This window comes from Pleurodeles waltl, chromosome 6 (assembly GCF_031143425.1).
Source record: "Pleurodeles waltl isolate 20211129_DDA chromosome 6, aPleWal1.hap1.20221129, whole genome shotgun sequence".
Lineage (NCBI taxonomy): Eukaryota > Metazoa > Chordata > Amphibia > Caudata > Salamandridae > Pleurodeles > Pleurodeles waltl.
The window spans coordinates 159,442,971-159,463,309 of record NC_090445.1 but is presented as its reverse complement, the minus strand read 5'-3'; the positions used below and the strand labels follow the sequence as shown (position 1 = coordinate 159,463,309).

General features: G+C 44.9%; 1 protein-coding gene across 5 annotated transcripts in view; it reads left to right on the top strand.

Moving 5' to 3' along the window:
• The window catches only part of STAT3 (signal transducer and activator of transcription 3), a 408,239-nt gene that overhangs the window by 208,254 nt on the left and 179,646 nt on the right, over positions 1–20,339 (top strand). For all 5 annotated transcript variants that reach the window (XM_069237699.1, XM_069237698.1, XM_069237700.1 and 2 more), the window contains exons 7-8: positions 9,725–9,816; positions 18,237–18,388. In XM_069237699.1, coding sequence (XP_069093800.1) covers positions 9,725–9,816; positions 18,237–18,388 — 244 coding nt within the window. The remainder of the gene's footprint in view (positions 1–9,724; positions 9,817–18,236; positions 18,389–20,339) is intronic.

The window sequence follows — 20,339 nt, the reverse complement described above, 5'->3', positions numbered from 1 at the left end:
CTAGATGTCACAGTGTCCTTTCCTCAGGATCTGCACGTCGCTGAGCAAAAGGCCCACCTCCCCTTCTTTGAATCATGGAACAAGAACAAACTACAACCTCAGAACCACGAGATGACAAGAGCTATGATCATACTCTGAATATTAATCCTGTAACATCTGTGCATTCATAACATAAACCTTTGATCATGGCCTAGAAAATCTCAAAGAATTAAATGTGCTTTTTTACGTATTAGCCTTTCCAAAAAACAATGACAACTATAATTTGCTTATCTCAAAAAATGCTTTCACATTTACAACTATAAGGCCGGAACGTTTTTACTCATTGAACTGGAAGCGCTTTGTTCCTTATGCCAGATAGCGCTTTCATTTGTTTCATCTGAAGCGCTACTCTCGTTATGCTAAGGGGCGCCTTACTCATGTGGCCTGAATCACTTTGATTGTTGTGCCAAGGACTTTTTATGCATGTGGATTGAAGTGCTTTGATTGTTGTGCCAAGGGCGCTTAACTCATGTAGACTGAAGCGCTTTGATTGTTGTGCCAAGGGCGCTTTACTCATGTGGACTGAAGCGATTTAATTACTGTGCCAAGGCCGCTTTCCTCATGTGGACTGAAGCGATTTAATTACCGTGCCAAGGGCGCTTTACATGTGTGTACTGAAGTGCTTTGGTCGTTGTACTAAGGGGCGCTTTACTTCTGTGCTCTGAAGCGCTTTAATTGTCGCGCCAAGGCGGCTTTAGTCTGAAAACGTTTTGCTCATTGTGCTAAGGGGCGCTTTACCTTTTGGAAGTAACAACTCCCTTCAAGATTTGGCTTATCAAGACCTTACTGCTACGAGTACGACCTACTCGTATCTGAATTCACCATGGAAACAAGGGTACTCCGATTTGCCGTCTATCTGCCATGCAGGAAATCTGCTCTTCAGAGGAACCCCCACGAGGTCTGACTGAATCGAAGTCTTCAAAATAGTGAGCAACGTGCTTGGGGTGTGGCTGGGCTTTATAGGCCTGCCACACCCCAAGATGGCTGCTGCCGCTAAAAACATGGAAATTGTAGTCCCTTCATGGAATAGCACTGATAAGTGCATCTTGTCCACCTGCAGCTCTATGAGCTTTGCCACAGGGCAGACGATGCTGATGGCCACCTTTGGAACAAGAGGGTATGACAAGTGGTGCGCATAAAGCACCGCAGAGCAGCGCAACGGAGTTTCGGGCGGACCTGGACCGCGCATGGCCTTATTCCTGACACTGGAAGACCAGGAGGGAAGATCCCAAACTTCACAGTTTTCAGTGTAGCCAATATGGTGCTGTGGAGTTCGTGCATGACAGACTCTCAGACCATATACTCTTATGGCTACCCTGCACTTACAATGTCTAAGGTTCTGCTTAGACACTGTAGGGGCACAGTGCTCATGCACTGGTGCCCTCACCTATGGTATAGTGCACCCTGCCTTAGGGCTGTAAGGCCTGCTAGAGGGGTAACTTATCTATGCCATAGGCAGTGTGAGGTTGGCATGGCACCCTGAGCGGAGTGCCATGTCGACTTAGTCGTTTTATCCCCACTAGCACGCACAAGCTGGCAAGCAGTGTGTCTGTGCTGAGTGAGGGGTCCCCAGGGTGGCATAAGACATGCTGCAGCCCTTAGAGACCTTCCCTGGCATCCGGGCCCTTGGTACCAGGGGTACCAGTTACAAGGGGCTTACCTGGATGCCAGGATGTGCCAATTGTGGAAACAAAAGTACAGGTTAGGGAAAGAACACTGGTGCTGGGGCCTGGTTAGCAGGCCTCAGCATACTTTCAAATCAAAACTTAGCATCAGCAAAGGCAAAAAGTCAGGGGGTAACCATGCCAAGGAGGCATTTCCTTACAGTTTAAATCTAGCATTTCTCGAGGCTATGTAAACTTAGGACAGAACAGGGATCCACTGTGCCTCAGTGATAGGGAGGCCTGTGTCCTCCCGCCACTTAAGGCGCAAGTTCTCTAGAGGGGGTAAAATGTCTGCACGCAGTGCCTGATACAGTATTGTGACAGCTATAGTTCTGCCGTTTGTGGTACAAAGCACCCAGCACCATTGGTGAGCAGTGGGTTCTGCCGTGCCTTGCTTCCAGTGTTCTTGAATTTTAGCCATTGTCGCTCTGTGCAATAGAAATTGTCCCTTTTGGTTATCCGAATTCCTCAATGAGTTCCTCAAATGACAGCAATCCCTGCACCTGTACAGATCTCTCACCTCGGTAATGTCATATGTTGCCCATTCCGTCAGACCTAGCAGGGCCTTCCCTCCAAGTATCAATGATGACCACCTCAGTGGAAGATCTGGGGAATAAGGCAAGTGGGTCTGGGTTCACTGGAGGCTGTGCTGCCAGCAGCGCCATATTACCTGCAGGTCCATGGGCCCATCCGGAAGCGGTCTCTTGTGCATCAGAAATATTTGAAACCGGGTTCTACAAGTCAGGGACCCATTAGGAACTTCTTCCTCAGGGAGGACCTGCATATTGATCCATTGGGTAAACCACTGAAGTTATGTGTCCAAATAATAGATCCCTAGGTTAGGTGCTGCAAGGCCCCTTCTCCAGAGTTGGGCCCTGTAGCGTGCTCAATTCCACTCTGCGTCTTCCTGATCCCCAGGTAAGCTCTAATAGTAAAGAGTCCAGTTCTCAGAATATTAAACTGGGGATGTAAACTGGCAAAGTGCAAAAAAAATCATAGCAGGTGTGGCAGAGCCACCATTTTGGCAACTGCAATGTGACCCACCACTGACAGTGGGAGAGATTTCCAAAAAATAACTTTGGTGTGAATAACTCTAATTGCTGCTCTAACATTTCCCTCAAGGAGGTTGCGCAGGTCATGATAGTTTTGAACTCCAAGATACTTTAATGTATCGGTCTCCAAGGAAAGACAATGCAGGTCTCTGGGTTGAAGTGGTGTTTCTGCCAATTGATACAGAGGCCTAACGCAACACTAAAGTGCTCCAGGAGGGATATGGCCCCCTGTAGAGCCTCTCTTGTCACATAGGAATAGGAGCATATCATCTGCATACAAGGTGATCCTGTGAGACGCCTGATGCTCCAACCCATGGTAATATGTACCAGATCATGCCCCGCTGGCCAAGGGTTGCACTGCCATGGCGAACAGTAATGAGGAGAGGGAACAACCATGTTTGGTTCCCCTTCCCACCACATAGGAGTTTGAGATCACCCTGAATTGTCATAGGTGATGCGTAGAGGAGCTTTGTTCAACGGATGAATCCGAGACCAAGTCCTATTTTTTACATAACTTGGTAAAGATAATCCCATCGTAGGATATCGAAGGCCTTTTTGATGTCAATTTGTACTATGGTTGCTTCTTCCTTGTCCGGATGGGGGGGATCCTAGGAGAGAGAGGAGTTTTCTGATGTTAATGGCAGTGTTGCGTCCTGGAATGAAACCAGTTTGATCTGGGTGGTTCAGTTTGGTCAAGGAAGATAGGAGACTGGGAGCAAGTATTCTGCTAATAATCTTGTAGTCCATATTGAGGATTGATAAGGAACGGTATGCATGGACATGATCAGTAGAACATCCTGGCTTCAGTAGAGTGCCTCCAGGGCACCTCATAGAGATCAACTAGTTTTTGCTACTATGCTCTCCCTAACCCTTCCACATCCTCTTTCCCCTCCGCCCCCCTTTTATTCATCTCAAGCCTTTGGATTGAGTAAATGAAGGATAAACTCCCAATTAACACTTCTGGATTTCTTTCCTCCTCCACCCCTCCATTACTCCAGTCAATCTAACTAACAAACTCTCATATCCGCAACTCAAATTAACTCATAATAATACTAAAACTGTACTCCTTATTAAATTATACTAATCCATCACTAATTCTTGTTGGGTACCGGAGTAGCGTGCTACTCATCGAAAAGCGCTTTGACGCCTCGTCAGGGGTAGTAAGCGCTATATAAATACGATTACAATTACAATTACAATTACATATGTCACGTAGAACTCCACCAGTGGACCATCAGCTCCTGGCAACATACCCCATGCCATTGGTTTAACTGGCTGCCTGCACCTTCTGTAGGGTGATGGGGCCACCCAACTTCATTGCCTCCTCTCACCCCAGGCTTGGTAGGTCTGTTTCGCCAGTGGATTCTGTTTGAATGTGGAGGGGATGCTGGGGGGGGTGCACACAGGGAGCTGTAATATTCCTCAAACATGGTGCTGATAGTTGTTTGGCTGGAGAGTCGCTCCTGAGCTACGGATTCCACCTCTAGGATCACTGAATTACGGGATGCGGGATTCACCAGCTATGCCAGGAGTGTCCCTGATTCATCACACTCTGCGTGCGCCCGTATCCTAAAGTTACAGTGATCAAAATCTCAGCTTCTCTGTATCTGTTCCTTGGTCTCTAAGAGGTGTTGTTTTAGTCCCAGATTACCTGGTCTCTCAAGCTCTAATGCTTGTAGGGCTTTTTCCTGCCCCTCTAACTCCGTCACCAGGGTGTGTCTGACCCCCACTGTTTCGGCTATGCACTCTCCCTAATCACTATCTTAAAGGTCTCCCACTCTATCCGGAACAAGACGCTGGAAGCAGCATTCTCAAGAAAGTAGTTCTGGATGGCCTCACTGATGGGTGGGTCCTCCAGTGATTCTACATGCAAGCACCAGTTCAGGATGTGCGGGGTTCTCACTATGCTTGTCCAATTATATAATTAGAGGAATATGGTCTTAGACCATGCAACAAAGATATTCTGCATTGCAAATAGTCATATACATACCGGGTGACACCAGGAACACTTACAGATGGACTTTTAGTTTGTGCATTCCAGAATAGAAAGAATAGTCCCTATCAACCAAGTGCAGGTGTCTCCGGGAGTCAACAAGGCCCCATTGATGTTGCCATTCTTGGTAAATTCTTGCAGTACGCACCACCGGTGTGCCTCTAAGCGGATGGTGCAAGCAGTTGAGAGGCGGGTCCGAAACTCAATTATAGTTCCCTCCTAAAAATATATGCTGTCATAAAAGGGACCAGTACTTTGGACAATTCAGAGAGGAACCCACCCTGGTCAGAGTTGGGGGTATATATCCCAATGATGGCCAGATCCTGGCCTGTGAGACAACCAGATGCTAGAACATAACAGCCATTCAGGTCTACTGATTACATAGCACATGCGGCCCGGGTCCACGCCAGCGTCGTGGGAGCCTTTTTATCTGATCAGCAGCCTCCCAGCTGCGCGGGACGTCTCCCCACCTCCCCCCCCCAGAGAGCATCTTCATGCCACTTCCCCAATCACTTTGAGGCGCTGCAAATCACAGCGATGGCTGCAGGCCACACGAACCGCCGGCAATGGGCCGCCGATTGTAGCAGCCTCTACAACTTCCCTGCACCTCCAGGCAGTTGCTAGCATGGAGGGTCGTTGTTCATGGCGTTCACCTTAAGCACAACCCCTGTGTCCCTCTCTGAACCTGCACACCTCACGGGGAGCGAGGTCACACTGTGTTGGGTGCTGCCATCTTTTGTCCTGGGAGATCGGAACATCACCGCAGGCCCCGTCCTGCAATCTGGGGCAGCTTAGAGGCCCAACCCTAGAAGAGCTTGGTGTAAGCTTTTGGTTGTTCCGGGGTGAGAATGGGATACAGCATTAGGGCGGATGCTGGCGTTCAGCTGTTAGCGGCGCATATCGTCTGCTACTCCATCTGTGCCAAAGCACGCCCACTGATCATACATACACTCCGGAATGAAAAATCCCAAAAAACATTGGGAGAGATTGTAGTTTCCTCTCGCCCCAGACATCATCACATTAAAGGATGCCCTATACAGCAAGGCAGTCAGAGACCATGCCAATCTCCTAGAAGTAAACTCATCCCAAGGAGACTGCATGCTCCTTGTTGTGTCTGGACGCCTACCAGGGATAGCAACTCGGCCAGAAACATGTCTCTTGATTCAGGGGCTTGTATCCAGCTTCTGCTTCAGTGTCAAGTGTCTCTTTGCATAGAGTGGCACATATCAAAACACAGGCGGATGAGTAATGTCCTTTCACTTGCTTGAGGCTAGACTGCAAATGTAGTCCTCTTTCGGCAGAAACAGAAGATGGGGCTAGTACTGTCATCCCAGGTCTGCAAAGGGATTTATTATTTATGCTTTCTGGTATACAAGAAAGATAAGAAGTAGGGCTTTGATCCTCAAATTGAAGACTGGAAGCAAATGGACTAAGTGTCATCCAATCAGCATACTGGCATATTATTAAACTCTCAACTGCAACAGGAAGACTGCTTGAAGTAAAACTCCAGAACTTTCATGTTATGATTGAAAGGAAAATATGCAGGCTCCTGTATTTTGTTGTCGATATCAACCTCTATCAGTAGAAAGATCTTCCTTTGAGTTTGAAGTCTTTCCTATGTGATAGTTCAGGTTGAATGTAAATGAACACAGCATGCTTTATCCTTTTACTCTCAGATCTCTCTACGTATTTGTCGTAAGAAGTCACTGTGGTTGCCAGACAAGAGCCACCAAAATCTATGAATGTAGTGTGGCAACATTTAAACACACAAATCCATGTAGTAGGAGCAGAAAGCAGGATTGTGTGCAAAGATAACCCCTGTAAGAAGTGTAGAATGCATGATGATCATCATTAAGAGTACAGGTAGGGAGCTCCATAGTACGGTGTATGGCAAATTCCAAAGGTAAGTTGCAACTCAGCAAATAAGAAAAGCCAGTAAGAGAAAATCAATTTTCAGAGAAATGCTGGAACACACTGAGTTACAGGAGAACAAGAAAGAAAGGTATAGGCTAAATGCAATAGCATAACTTGGGGTACTTCAAAATAAATCTTGAATTGAGCCCTGAAAAACATATGACCTTCCAGTTTAGGGAGAGAAGTAATTTCCCAGATTCAGGCCGTAATGTACATGATTAGGGTTCCTAAATGTGAAATGCTCCCATGAGTTCAGGAGGATTTGGCTCTGAACAACATAAGAGTTATAGCTTTGTGTCACATTTCCATTTTTAGGTCAAGAGCGCTTTGACCTCTTGTAAGTATTGTGGGCTTTTAACCATGCCTATCTCACGCCAGTCACTTTCATTCATTCCTGGGCTTGCCTTTCAAAAATCACTTGATGTCATTGGTAAATGCTTTGTTTGTCCCGCCTTGAGGCTGTTTTTATCACGCCTTGCAGACTGCCCCTGTTACCTGGATTATTGCACGATTGCTGATACAATTCAGCCTGGGCAAACTATTTTTTTCTTTTGTCTCTCCCCTTCATGCTGCATGGCGGCCATGGCGCTCACAGTGCGGAAAGACGCAACAGCGTACCTAATTAGTCATTTCTTGTGGCTCTCCCCTTAAAACACTTTTAAATTGTAAATGATTTATGTAAAACAAAAATCCTCAAAGCGAAAGCGGCTCACTTGGCACAGTGGGAGAGCCAATACTACAATATTCACTGCACTCTGGAAACTCGCCACATAATGATTTGCAGGTCATTACTTTTACAAAACATTTTTACTCATAACTCAGCGTGTGGTTTTCCTAGGACAATGGGACCACCACCAAAACATTCAGCACAGCACACTTTCTGTCCAGGCTATCTCTGGGTCCCCACAGTAGGTTAGATGGACCCCAAAATAATAACCCCTCCCACCATTCAGTGTCTTTTTAATCACTCATGTCTGGAAATATTGTTTTACAGCTGAAAATAGCTTGTGTTTTAAGGGCCTTGTTTGTAATATACTTGCTATAGGCCTCTACCCCTGAAAATGTGTAATGCATTATGGCCTCTCTGGGCTAAATATATGGTTAAACTGCATTATTTATTGCCATTTTCTTTTCATGTGGTTATACCCTCTAGTGGCTAACTATATAGTTACATGACCATGTTCCTTACAAATGCTATTTTCATTGTGGTGTCCTCTAGGGGCTGTTCTAAGCATTACAGGCATATAAACATACTGAAATATTTGTGGCACAGAAACGTGCCCCATAATGCTTTGCAGGGCATTACTTTTACAAAACATTTTTGCTCATCACTCAGCCTGTGGTGGTCCTAGGACAATGGGCCATCCTCAAAACATTCACCATGCCGCGCTCGTTCTGTCTGTTAGTGGTAACTCCAAAATAATACCCCTACCACCATTCATTATCTTTTTAAACTCTCTCATGGCTGGAACCTTTATTTTACAGATGAGAGAAGTAACGCTTTATGGGCCTTGTTCGTGATATCATTGTAATAAGCCTGCCAGCCATGAAAATGTGCAATATACTACGCCTTCTAGGGGCTACAAATATGGTTACACTTTATTACGTTCTCCTCTTCTTTTTTCAATGGTTATGCTGTCTAAGGGCTGACTGTATGGTTACATGGCCATGTGCTATTTTTATGGTAGTGTCCTATAGGGTCTGTTCAGAGCATTGCAGTCAACATACTATAATATTCGCAGCATGAAAACGTGGCCCATAATGCTTTGCAGGGCATTACTTTTACAAAACATTTTTGCTTATAGGTCAGCCTGTAGTGGTCCTAGGACAATTGGAACACCTTCAAAACGCTCTTTGTGTCTACATCGTCTCTAGGTCCCACACTAGGTTAGTGGCGACCCCAAAATAATAACCCCTTTCACCACTCAGTGTCTTTTAAGATTTCTCATGGCTAGAACGTTTGTTTTGACAGCTGGGGGAAGTTTTCTTTTAAAGACCTTGTTTGTAATATCATTGCAGTAGGCCTACTAGCCCTAAAAACACCCTCTCAGGGCTAAGAGTATGTTTACACTGCATTACTTTCTCCAGTTTTTTTCATGGGGATATGCACTCTAGGGTCTAACAATATGGTTACATGACCATGTTCCTTATAAATGATCTTTTTGTTATGGTGCCTTTAGCGGCTGTTTTGAGCATTACAGTCTAATGCCAAAAGTTTATTTCTGATAAAGGGTTATATGATAATTGCTTATGTTTTAATAATTTCTCCTTATTACAGTTATGACCATGATTCATGCCAACTTAACATCCTTATTACACTATGACTGCTTTGAACACTCTTGATATGTTTTGGGTGACCCTTCTAATGTATTTCTCCTCTGTGACTGTCTTGTGACTTTCTTTGGGAAATTGTGTTAGCCAGCCAGCAGCTCGCTGACAGTGGATTGGTGAAAGTTGTATTCTATTGGAATTAGCATGGCAGATTTAAATTAGGATGCTAAATGGAAACATTTTCATTTTTTTGCTGCAGATAGAGGAAGAAGGTACATGGAAGTGCTTTAGTTATATGCATGGCCACTAGAAATATATGGCAGAAAAAGGCAAAATTGTGAGGCAGGATTGACCAATGTATGTCGCTACAAAAGTCCAGTAATTAATTTGCAATGCCAATAGCTCGAACTCAAGCAAATGCAAGACATATTGTATTGAAAATACTTGTTTCAAAAGGAGGAACAATTAGTTAGACTAAGTGACAGTGAAGTACAAAGTAAATGCATTTACTCAGTGATTATTCTGCAAGAGTGATGAAACCTGAATCACTGTATTTGTGCTTGAAAGTAGATGCGTTTTTAAATGTTGAAACACATTGATTTGAAAGGCATAATCCTTTAAGCTGTGAATATTTTAAATGTTTTTTAAGATTGTCAACATATATTTGTCAACACATTTATTGATGATTTCACAGATCTGGTCATGCACATTTTAAAACATTTACTGTAATATATTTGAATGATTTTTGTTTATTTGCGAGGTGTTCCATATGTATATTTCTTGTTTTACAGACGCGGCTGATGTAAATGGAAATCAGTCAGTGACACGGCAAAAAATGGCCCAGCTTGAGCAAATGTTAACTGCGCTGGACCAGATGAGAAGAGTATGTGTTACATCTTATTTCTATGTTAGCTCATGCTACCAATGGATATGGGCCACCTTGGAGCATTTTTTAAAGATTACTTAGTTCTCCCTCTTGGGACCTCCACTAATATTCATATTTTCACCTATAACAAAGCGCTCTGGATATATATATATATAATTGCATAGCTAAATATACATTCTCAATCGTGGGATTATCTCTGATACTTGAAAACAGTACAACATCTGTGTGCATTTTAGTAATAATGTAGAGCCTAAAACCTATAGGACGTATAACACATTAGACTGAAATCGCCTACTTGTGACCGTGACAAAATCAAGCAGGACATGGTAGTTGCAAAAAGAAGCTCTTAATAGAGAAAACATAGAGCATAATATTTGTCAAGTTGAAGCTTTGCAACTGTCTCCGGGTCTTTGATGCAATTATTTATTTATTTTGGGCTGCTCAATAAGCAGAAGAACACTGCTGCCTTTTGGAGATGTTTTGTGAGCTGAAGTCAACTTAAACTGAAGTTAAGCTCTTCATTCATCTCGTTGACTTTATTCAATATGTATTAGTCCAGTGGTTGAAAAATGTCAAAAAAAGAAAACCAAGATGTGTCTAGTTTGCCTTCCTGCTTTTTATGTTGTTAATGGAGATGGCCTTTTTTTTAGCAGATCCCACAGAAAACTAAAGGTCTAAAAGAATGTAGGCCTCAGAGGATTGCCCAGGGAGGTTGGTAAGCACGTGTTTTCCACCTCTGGAGCTTTCATTTGTCTGTTGGAGTCCCATTCATGCTGCTATCAGGAGATGATCTCTGATCCTCTGTTTCTGTAATTCTCGATTTAGGTACTTAATTTTGCATCATTCAGTGTTCAATTATCAGTACATGTTGTGGTCTTTCCCGATATTTAAGACTTTACCACCAACCAGAGTCTTGCCTTCTGCATCACAGCCTCTTTCAGCAAGCTCAAAGCATAAGATAGAGTAAAAGTTCCAACTCCTCTTCTGTTCCCCACAGCCACCATTAAGTTCTTAACAGCAGGGCTTGTGCCTTTCCTGTATTCAGAGTACGACAGTCATGCGCCACCTCTGGGCACAATACTCAGCACTCCAAAGTCTGCACAATGGGCTGGAAACAATAACGGCAGAATAATGGCCCAGAACAAGTGAATCTGGGTTTTGAGCTAGGTGCTCTGGGCCACTAAAACACTCAAATTTACCTCTTGATGGAGGAACAGCAGTTTTTTCTCATTATGATGAACAAAACACTGCTTGGTGAGTTCCATTGTAGGAAATACTTTAAGAATTGATGCTCAATTATTGGAGAGCTGACTTTGATGAACTTCAGAAACTTGGAGCATGGTCCAGTAGGGGGAGTCCTTGTATCATAGAAACATGTTGAACTGCGAGCAGTTAACCACTTTGAAATCTTCACTCTGAGTAACCAAGGACAAATCTGAGTTTATTATGTAATATTTAAAAATGTGCTTAGCTTGTACAAATAGAGAGCTGCATGATCAAGGACCAGAGCAAAGGTTGTTATGCTTTCTGCTAATGGCTTACTGCTCAAAGCCTTTGCCCGCAGAACATGACAGACAAGATAACACATTTAAAAGACTTATCAGTCACAAATGGGTCGCCTACAGTGGAATACATTGTTAAGCTTCTCCATTAGCTCAATAGATGTTTTAGTAACTGCCATAAATGATGAGTAGCAATAATTTGCATATAGGTATGTGAAGGGAATCCCCTTCATTTAGTTTTCTCTACATATGCCCTGCCAAAGATGGTCACAAAGCTGAAGTTGAATAATCCCATTTGCCCTACAGAAATAACAAATTTAGTGGCTCACAGGCTCATTAATGTCATTGTGTTATGTTGTAGACAGCTGGCAACTTAGCCTCCTATTCATTAGGTCCATCTCGATTGATATTAAGCTGTGTGTCCAACTTCTCAAGGACTTCAGCCCTCCGCCACCCAAAATCATGACCCTGTCTACATAGAGACATTCACCATATTGAGAGCCCTTGCTGCGTCCAACATTTTTATAGGCGCTGAGGAGCTAACTCCATGGTCTTTTAGACGTGGAGTTGTGCAGAATTGGTAGCCTACGAGGAACTTTATATGAGATGTGAGAGGCGAAATAAGGACTATGGTGAAAGCATTGCTTCCCTTTGGGCCCTTTGGCTGTCCTGGTACTCAAATCTGGCATATGGACCATTCCTCAGTCAAAAGGATTTTTAGACCCCAGCCCAGTATAGGTTGTTTTTGTCCTTTAGTCTTTATGCCTTTGGATAGACATTGCTTTTGTCACACAGAAAGCAAAGTCAGACAAACCATGTTAAGCTACCCAGGGATATTACCAACTTACTCCACTGTGGCCAGATTGCTGTCACACTATTCAGTCTTTGCTAGTTGAGAATCTATGAAAAGAAAACAGTGAGTTCTGCCACCCACCGTTTCAGAAAGATGTGTTCATAAAAAGTTAAAAGTCAAAAATATTGTGTGAGTTGGCAAGGAATGCTTTAAAAAGCTATTTCGATGGAACTAATGATGAAGTTTAGGGCTCTGTGTTCAGTAAAAGTAATCAAAAAGAAAAAAACATTCAAAAGTGGTAAACTGCATTCTAGGACTTTGGCACCTCTTGATTGTCATAAAGCAACCGTGCGCCCTGTATGTTATTGAACCCGCATCCTTTCTTTTTTCGCTTTAAAGGAGAGTGGAAATAGGGTTGTGCAGCAATGCTGTGATATATAGTATGAAACACATTATAATTGTGTAGTGTTTTAATTTATAGAAATAAAGTTCAGTTGTGTTGGGTCAGGTCCCGAGGTTAGGTATGGAGGGTTGGTAGAAGAGAAGCTGGTGATGCAGGATTGGATGATGTGGGATGTGTCGGATGCTGGCGCATGGGGGAAAATTCTTTAGGTGAGGAATCCACAGGTAGCTAGTTGTTGCTGAGTTCCTGATCGTTTCTAGCAAGGCGCATGAAGCGCTGAGGGAAGCTCTCCCTCAGAGCGCCCTTGGCTACGCAATCCCCGGGAGGGATCTGCGCGGCCAATCTCCGCAGTGCCCAGAGCCTACCTGGTGAGGAGTTCGTCGGTAGAACTCTGCCGAAGCAAGTCGGTCAGCGCGGCAAGTGAGCCGCATGATTCTGTAATGCGCTGAGTTCCCTGAGAGTGTCGGGCAAAGCGTGTGGGGCGCTGTGGGAAACTTTCTCTCATAGCGTCTCTGGATACGCAATCCCTAGGAGGAATCTGCATGGCCAATTTTAGCAGTGCCAAGAGCCTACCTGGTAAGGAGTCCTGGATCCAGCGGCATGGAGGAGCAGTGAGAGCTCACAGCAATGGAACACAACAGTTAAGGAGGTTTTCTTAATATTTCCTACAGCCAAAGTATACGGAAGGGGGCAACCGGATATTGTTTCAAAATAAGAGCCCTGACTGTTGAAACCAGGATCGCCTTCAAAATAAGAGTTTTAAAAAGTTTTTCCCTTGAGATCTAATGTTTTTAATGACAGTATTAAAAGGGAGTTTGGGGTGTTCCACATGTAGGTATTGTATCCTGTATGAAAATTTGCTAATGACTCCATAATATCATATGAATGACGTAAACTTGAGCATGTTCATTGTAATTTAGTACGGGCATAATTAGTAAATTTCCATCTGAGATTGCATTATTAATGTTAAAACCGTACATGCATAGGTAGAAATATTAACAAAAGTGGTACAATTAAGGGGGGGTGCAGAACACGTTCGAGCAAGTTACTATATTATATAGTGAGACTATCTACAAAGGGAATGGCAGCGGCAGGAATGGCCCAACCTCCCCCGTTCCTGAATGAAATAGGTGAACCGTTGTTACCCTGGAAAGAGTGGTCTAAACTGTTTGAATCGTATTTAATTGCTATTGGAGGGGAAAAGTTCACAGCGTTAAGGAAACAACATATACTATTACATAATCTTGGAATACAGGGAAGGAAGGTGTATGAGAGCCTGACTGATGCAGAAGATGGAGAGGATGGTGGAGAAAATTTAGATGTTTTCCAGCAAACACTCAAGTTGGAAAGTCATTTTGGTCACAAGGTTAATATTGTCCTAGAAAGACATAGATTTTTTTGTAGGGTACAGGGCAAGGACGAAAAGGTAGCCACTTATATTGCTTCTTTGCGAGGGCTGGCTCATACATGTGGATTGGAGGATTTGGAGGATTCATTAATTCGTGACCAGTTGGTGAGGTGTACAAATAGTCCACGTGTGCAGGAGAAGCTCCTCACACATAACCCCTCTCTTAAAGAAGCTGTGGACATAGCAAGGAGTATTGAGCATACAGTTGAATGTATGAGAGAGATCAAAAACACGCCAGAGGCAGAAGGAGTGAGGGAGATAAAAAGTTGGAATAAACAGGATGAGGGGGTGGTTAACAAGGTTCAGGATTCAGTATTGGTAGCCACAGCCATAAGGAAAAATCCAACTGAAGAAATATCAAAGGGGAAATGTTTCTGATGCGGAAACCCCAGTCACCTTGCTAATAGTCCCTTTTGTCCTGCGCGCAACTGCCTGTGCAGGAAATGTGGAGCTAAAGGGCATTATGCGCGTGTATGTAAAAATTATAGAAACACTAAGAAGAGGGTAAATAAAGTGGAAGAAATCACTGATTTAGGTAGTAAGTTTATTCTGCAAGTCAAGGGAAGTCATGGGACGGAACCCCCCAGTAACACTTATCCTTTGTGTGACAACAAACTAGACGGTATTTGTGTGAAGGCATACGCTGATTCTTGCTCACCATATACTTTCATGAATTACCGAACCTTTGTTGACAAATTCCAAACTCAGGGGTACAAATTGAACCCTGCCAATATAAAACCTGGAGGGTACAACAATGATCCTATACCTCTTAAGGGAATGTTAGAACTAGGCATTACGTTCAAAGACAGGCACACCAAGGGAATGGTATACATCACAGAGAAAGGATCCAACTTATTGTGATGGAGACACCAAAGGGATCTTGGAATTAAACTGGATCCTAATAGCAAGGAACAAGTATTGTTAGTGTAATTTTGTGAAAGCATATGTGAGGAATTCCCCAGACTGTTTGAGGATAGACTGGGGTTGTTGAAAAACTTTCAACACAAAATTAAACCCAAGGAGGGTGCAACACTAGTCGTACACAAAGTCAGAACTGTACCATACCTGATGAGGGAACCCCTGAAGGAAGAGTTAGATAAACTAGTTAAATCTGGAGTCATAGAACCAATTGAGAGTTCCTTGTGGCTAGCACCTATAGTGGTCACTAGGAAACCTAACGGCCGAGGCATTCGTCTGTGTGGATTTAAGGGACTTGAATGCTAACATATGGGTAGACAGGTTCCCCTTACCCAAGATAAACGAAATGGTGAGCATGCTAGGTTCAGCTAAATATTTTAGCATAATCGATCTATCATCTGCTTACCACCAAGTGGAATTGCACCCAACGTCGTGCTCACTCACATCCTTTATCACTCCCTTTGGAGCATTTAGATATTGCAGGATGCCCTTTGGTCTTGCGTCGGCGGCTGCGGTATTCCAAAGAATTATGCAAAGAATATTGCAGGGAATTAGGCAGATTTTGTGCTTCCAGGATGATATATTAGTGTATGGAAGTACGGAATGTGAGCACAATTCCATCTTAAGAGAGGTGTTCAAAGCCCTTGATCAGGCTGGCATGACCATTAGGAAGGAAAAATGCCAACTGGGAGTTGTCAGTGGAATACCTGGGGCATAAAATAAGTAAGAATGGAGTAGAACCCAAGTGCGATCTGGTAGTGGCTGTGAAAGAAGCTCCAGCCCCCACTAATAAAGAGGAATTGAGATCGTTTTTGGGTTTAGCTGAGTTCATGTCCAAATTTGTTCACAACTTCGCTGTGGTCACTGTCCCCATGAGAACATTATTGAAGAAGAACGTACCTTTCGAGTGGAATGATGAATGTCAAATTGCATTTGAGGAAGTCAAAGATGCCATAGTTCATTGCCCCACTTTAGGAAATTTTGACCCCACCAGGAAAACATGGCTAACTACGGACGCTAGTGGAAGAGGTCTAGGTGCCACCTTGTCTCAGTGTGTAGATGGGCAGGAGAGGATTGTGGCGTTTGCGTCCAAGTCATTAAGGGAGGCAGAACTCAATTATTCCACTATAGAGAGAGAGGCTTTAGCATGCTCCTGGGCCATCAATCACTTCAAATTCTTCCTATGGGGTTTGCCCTTCCTTGTCAGAACGGACTACAAACCCCTTATATCCTTGTTCACCGTTAAAGGTAAAGACCACGCCACCCCACGTATCGCCAAATGGATCATGGGGCTGTAAGGCTTAAATTTTGATATGCAATATGTTCCGGGTAAAAGAAACATATTAGCAGATTGTCTTTCGAGACTACCCAGGAAGGGGGGGGCAAGACGAGGCCGATGAGACCCTCGAACCTGTGCTCCATGTTGAGTTGTCGGGCATCACCAAGGAAGAGTGGGTTACAGCTACAAATGAGGATCGGACTATACAAACTTTGAAAGATAAGATAAGGAATGGTTGGCCTGAAAGACTGCAACAGATTGAAGAAGACTTAAAGGGGTATTGGGAGGTGCGTTCTGAGTTACATATAGCCAAAGACCTGGTAATGAGAGGGGAGAGAATTATCACCCCCCAAGAGTTGTGGGAAAAACTTATAGGTTTGGCACACAAAGGACACCTAGGAAGGACTTTAACTAAAAATAAACTTCGAGCTTCATACTGGTTTCCCACCATGGACAAGTTAGTAGAAAATACCGTGCGCGAATGTGTCCATTGCGCATTGAGTGACAAAACTAAAATTACGCACAAGTCTCCTTTATCTCCCGTCGAGGTTCCCACCAAACCATGGGACAAGCTAGAGTTGGACATCCTAGGACCCCTTACGTGTTTGGGATCGAGAGCAAGGTTCATAATTGTTTTAGTTGATTTCCACACACACTGGGTGATGACAAAAGCTGAGCACAATGTAACAACACAAGATGTCACAGGATTCCTTAAAGAAGCTTTTACCAGAGAAGTTATTCCAAGCACCATTGTGACAGACAATGGGGTGCAATTCACCTCAGGAGCCATGGTGGAGTTCTTGAGGAACAGTGGGGTCCAACACTTCCGGACGGCATTGTATAACCCCAAGGCTAACTGTCTTGTAGAAAGGGTTAACAGGATGATCAAGGAGTGTTTGCAGTTAGCTAGCATATCTCGAGAGCCTGGGGAAAGTGCGATTGAGCAAATGTTATGGTCATATCACACCACGCCTAATTTGGTCACAGGAATATCCCCCTTTGTATCTTAAGGGTAGGCAACCAGGAACTAAGTTGAACCCCAATTGGTTAACAGGGGGAGAACCCTTCTGGTTACAACGCGAAGAGGTAGTGACGAAAGTACGGAAGAACCAGAAAAGGTACCAGGACTGGTATAATAACAAGTATGGTACTAGGAGTAAACAATGGAACATTGGACAATGGGTCAGAGTAAAACTTCCAGAACCCACCCGGAAGGAAGGAAGTAGGTTCTCGAAACCCTTACGAATAACAAAAATACATAAGAATGTGGTAACCCTGGAGGATGGACGCGTATGGAGTATGGACCGCATAACTTGCAGCCAGGGCAACAGGTCAGTTGAAGAACAGGAGAACGGTGAAGAACTGAGGGATACCTTTATCAGGAGAGACCCAACTGATTGTCCCAGGAGGAAGACTCCTCCGACATGGCACAAGGACTACGTATTACAGAATTAAAAGACGTGCGAGATCCATTCTCATTATGTATTGGTGGGGAGGGGGGGAAGTGTTGTAATATTGTTATAAACCTATGTAATATAGTATGTTGTCCAAGTTATACAAAACACTATTCATAGAAGTGATATAACCAAAATATCACAAGAGTATTTCTTTACAATTATATATGTATTACCCTTATTAGCAAGGTGGTGCACTCCTAGTCTCTCCTCTGGAATGTTGGTCAATGGTACATCCGGGAGTCACCTTAGAATGTTGATGAAGAGAGTTCAGTAGGGAAAATTAAGGATGTGTGCAGTGGAGGTGTTATGCAAGGAGTCTGTTCAATAAACTTGTCAACTACTTCTACTGGTTGCGAGTTATTACACTAGTGTATCCACCAGAAAAGGCGTTACAGAAGGTAAGTAACTAGTTCATTGGAATCATTGCATCTGAAAGAAAAATCTGTCAAAATAATAAATGTTATAAACATTGTTCCATGAGCAATTTATCTGTCTGCTGCACAAGCTGGCACTTGTGCAGTATGATTATCCACTACTGCAAGAACTTGCATAACATGGTCCTGAAAGGAAAGAGGTTGAGTTCAAATACAGTCTGGTCCTCATTTGTGAATTTACCCAAGTGGCTCCTTTGACAGCATTTGTTTTATAACCCACCAGAATATTGTGAATGAGCTGTCTACACTTCTTTCTGCAATGGAGTATGTGCAGAAGATGCTAACCGATGACGAGCTGGCTGACTGGAAGAGAAGGCAGCAGATTACATGCATAGGAGGGCCACCGAACATCTGTCTGGATCGGCTGGAAAACTGGTAAATTTGTCTTGTTCATGTTGTATTATAGGGGAGGAGAATAAATTAAATAAGCTTTTTTCTGATGGATACAACTACCTGTGGATTCCTCACCTGATGAATACTCCCATGGCGCCAGCATTCGACGGAAATCTTCTTACTAGTCTCTGCACGTCGACGAGGACGTCACTCTAGCCCACGCGACGCCATCTGACGTCATACAGGCAATAAGAGGTCCTCGCCGACGTGCCGATGACAGTTCCCTTTTTTCCGTGCATTCGAAACGGTTATCTTCGAGGGAGCTACTGTTACCTTCGTGATTACAGTGTATTGTCTGCTGCGTAGTCTTCTCTGCGGTAATAATGTCTCAGAGGAAGTCGGGTTTCAAGCCCTGTCGAGAGTGTGGGGGCAAGATGTCAGTTACAGATCCTCACTCCGACTGTCTATGGTGTTTGAGCTCCGACCACGACGTCTCGACTTGCGATTCATGTCAACACATGAATCCGAAGGCCCTCAAAGAGCGTGAGGCCAAGTTATTCATGGCAAAGTCAAAGAAGAAGGAGAAACATCATAAGAAGTCTTCTTCGCCAAGGTCTCACCGGCGTCATCGAGACTCCCGGCGCCGTAGAGACTCACGACGTCATTCCAGCAAGGAGTCTCGTTCGAGGTCACCTTCGGCTCTGCGTCGGAGGACTTGGGAGGTCAGCCCCACGGTCACGCCGCATCCATCGACGCCGTTGCCCTCTCCGGCGTCACCGACTTCGCCTGGTCAGGCGTCAGTGATTGAGGTGGTGCAGCCTCTTGTGTTTTCTCCGTCGAGGCCGGCGTCGGGGTCGCCCTCGATCCAGGCACCCCAGTATCCGGCTTTTCCCACTCCTGGAGCCGATAGTACCGCATTTCTTAATGCGATGTATACCATCTTTCAGCAGATGGCTCCAGGAGCTGCTCCGGCTGGTCCTTCGGGGCCCTTGGCCTTTTCGTTGGGTGATCCTGCGCCTCTTCGGCCGGCACCCTTTATGCCCTTTCTCCCTTTTGGGAATGTGGGCTCGGCGCCGGTGCCGGCGTCTGTGGCCGCTCCGGTGGCTTCGGATGTTTCGGCCCCGGAGGTTGCCCTTCCGTCGAAGTCAGGATTTTGCCCTGTGACTCCGGTTGGTCCATCGGCTCCAAGACCTCGTCCTCCGGCTCCTACCTCGGCGCCGAAGCTGCCTGTGGCGCCGGACGCGGCGTCAGATGCTTCTGGAGATCGGCGCCGTTCTTCGACGTCGGCGGAGGCAATGTCGACTCCGCGTATCGAGGAGAGACTTCATTCGAGGAGGCGTGCTCTCCTTCTTTTAGAAGAGCAGGAGTACCAGCGAGTCTTAGAGGAGGGAGAGATTGAGGACTCTGGAGACGGACTACATGGTCTGGATACAGCCAGTGGGCTGGACACTTCCCCTGAGTGGGACCTTTCATCTCCAGGGGAATATACGGAGGAGGCTGCTTCCTTTCATGCTGTGGTGAGGAAGGCAGCGAGCTTTTTGGACCTGCCTTTGCCGGTGGCAGAGGCGAAGCAGAATTTGCTGACGGAGGTATTGCATCCGGCCTCTGCTGCAGCTGAGCCTCTCTTGCCATTTAATGAGGCTTTGCTGGATCCGGTGTTGGAGGTGTGGAAGAAGCCGGTGTCTTCCTCGGCCGTTCATAGGGCTGTGGCCAGGAGGTATCGAGCTGCACCATCTGACCCTGGCTTTCTCTCTAGACACCCTACGCCGGAGAGCTTGGTGGTGCAAGCCTCCTGTTCCTCAGTCAGCGCCTGGTTCCTTCCCGACGGTGCCTGGAGACAGAGACTCCAAGAAACTGGATGCGCAGTCCAAGAAAATATTTTCGTCATGCAGTTTGGCGTTGAAGGCCACCAACGCAACGTGCATTCTGGGGAGGTACATCCATGCTCTGATGGATGATATTTCGTCTTCATTTACGGAGCTCCCCCAGGGTC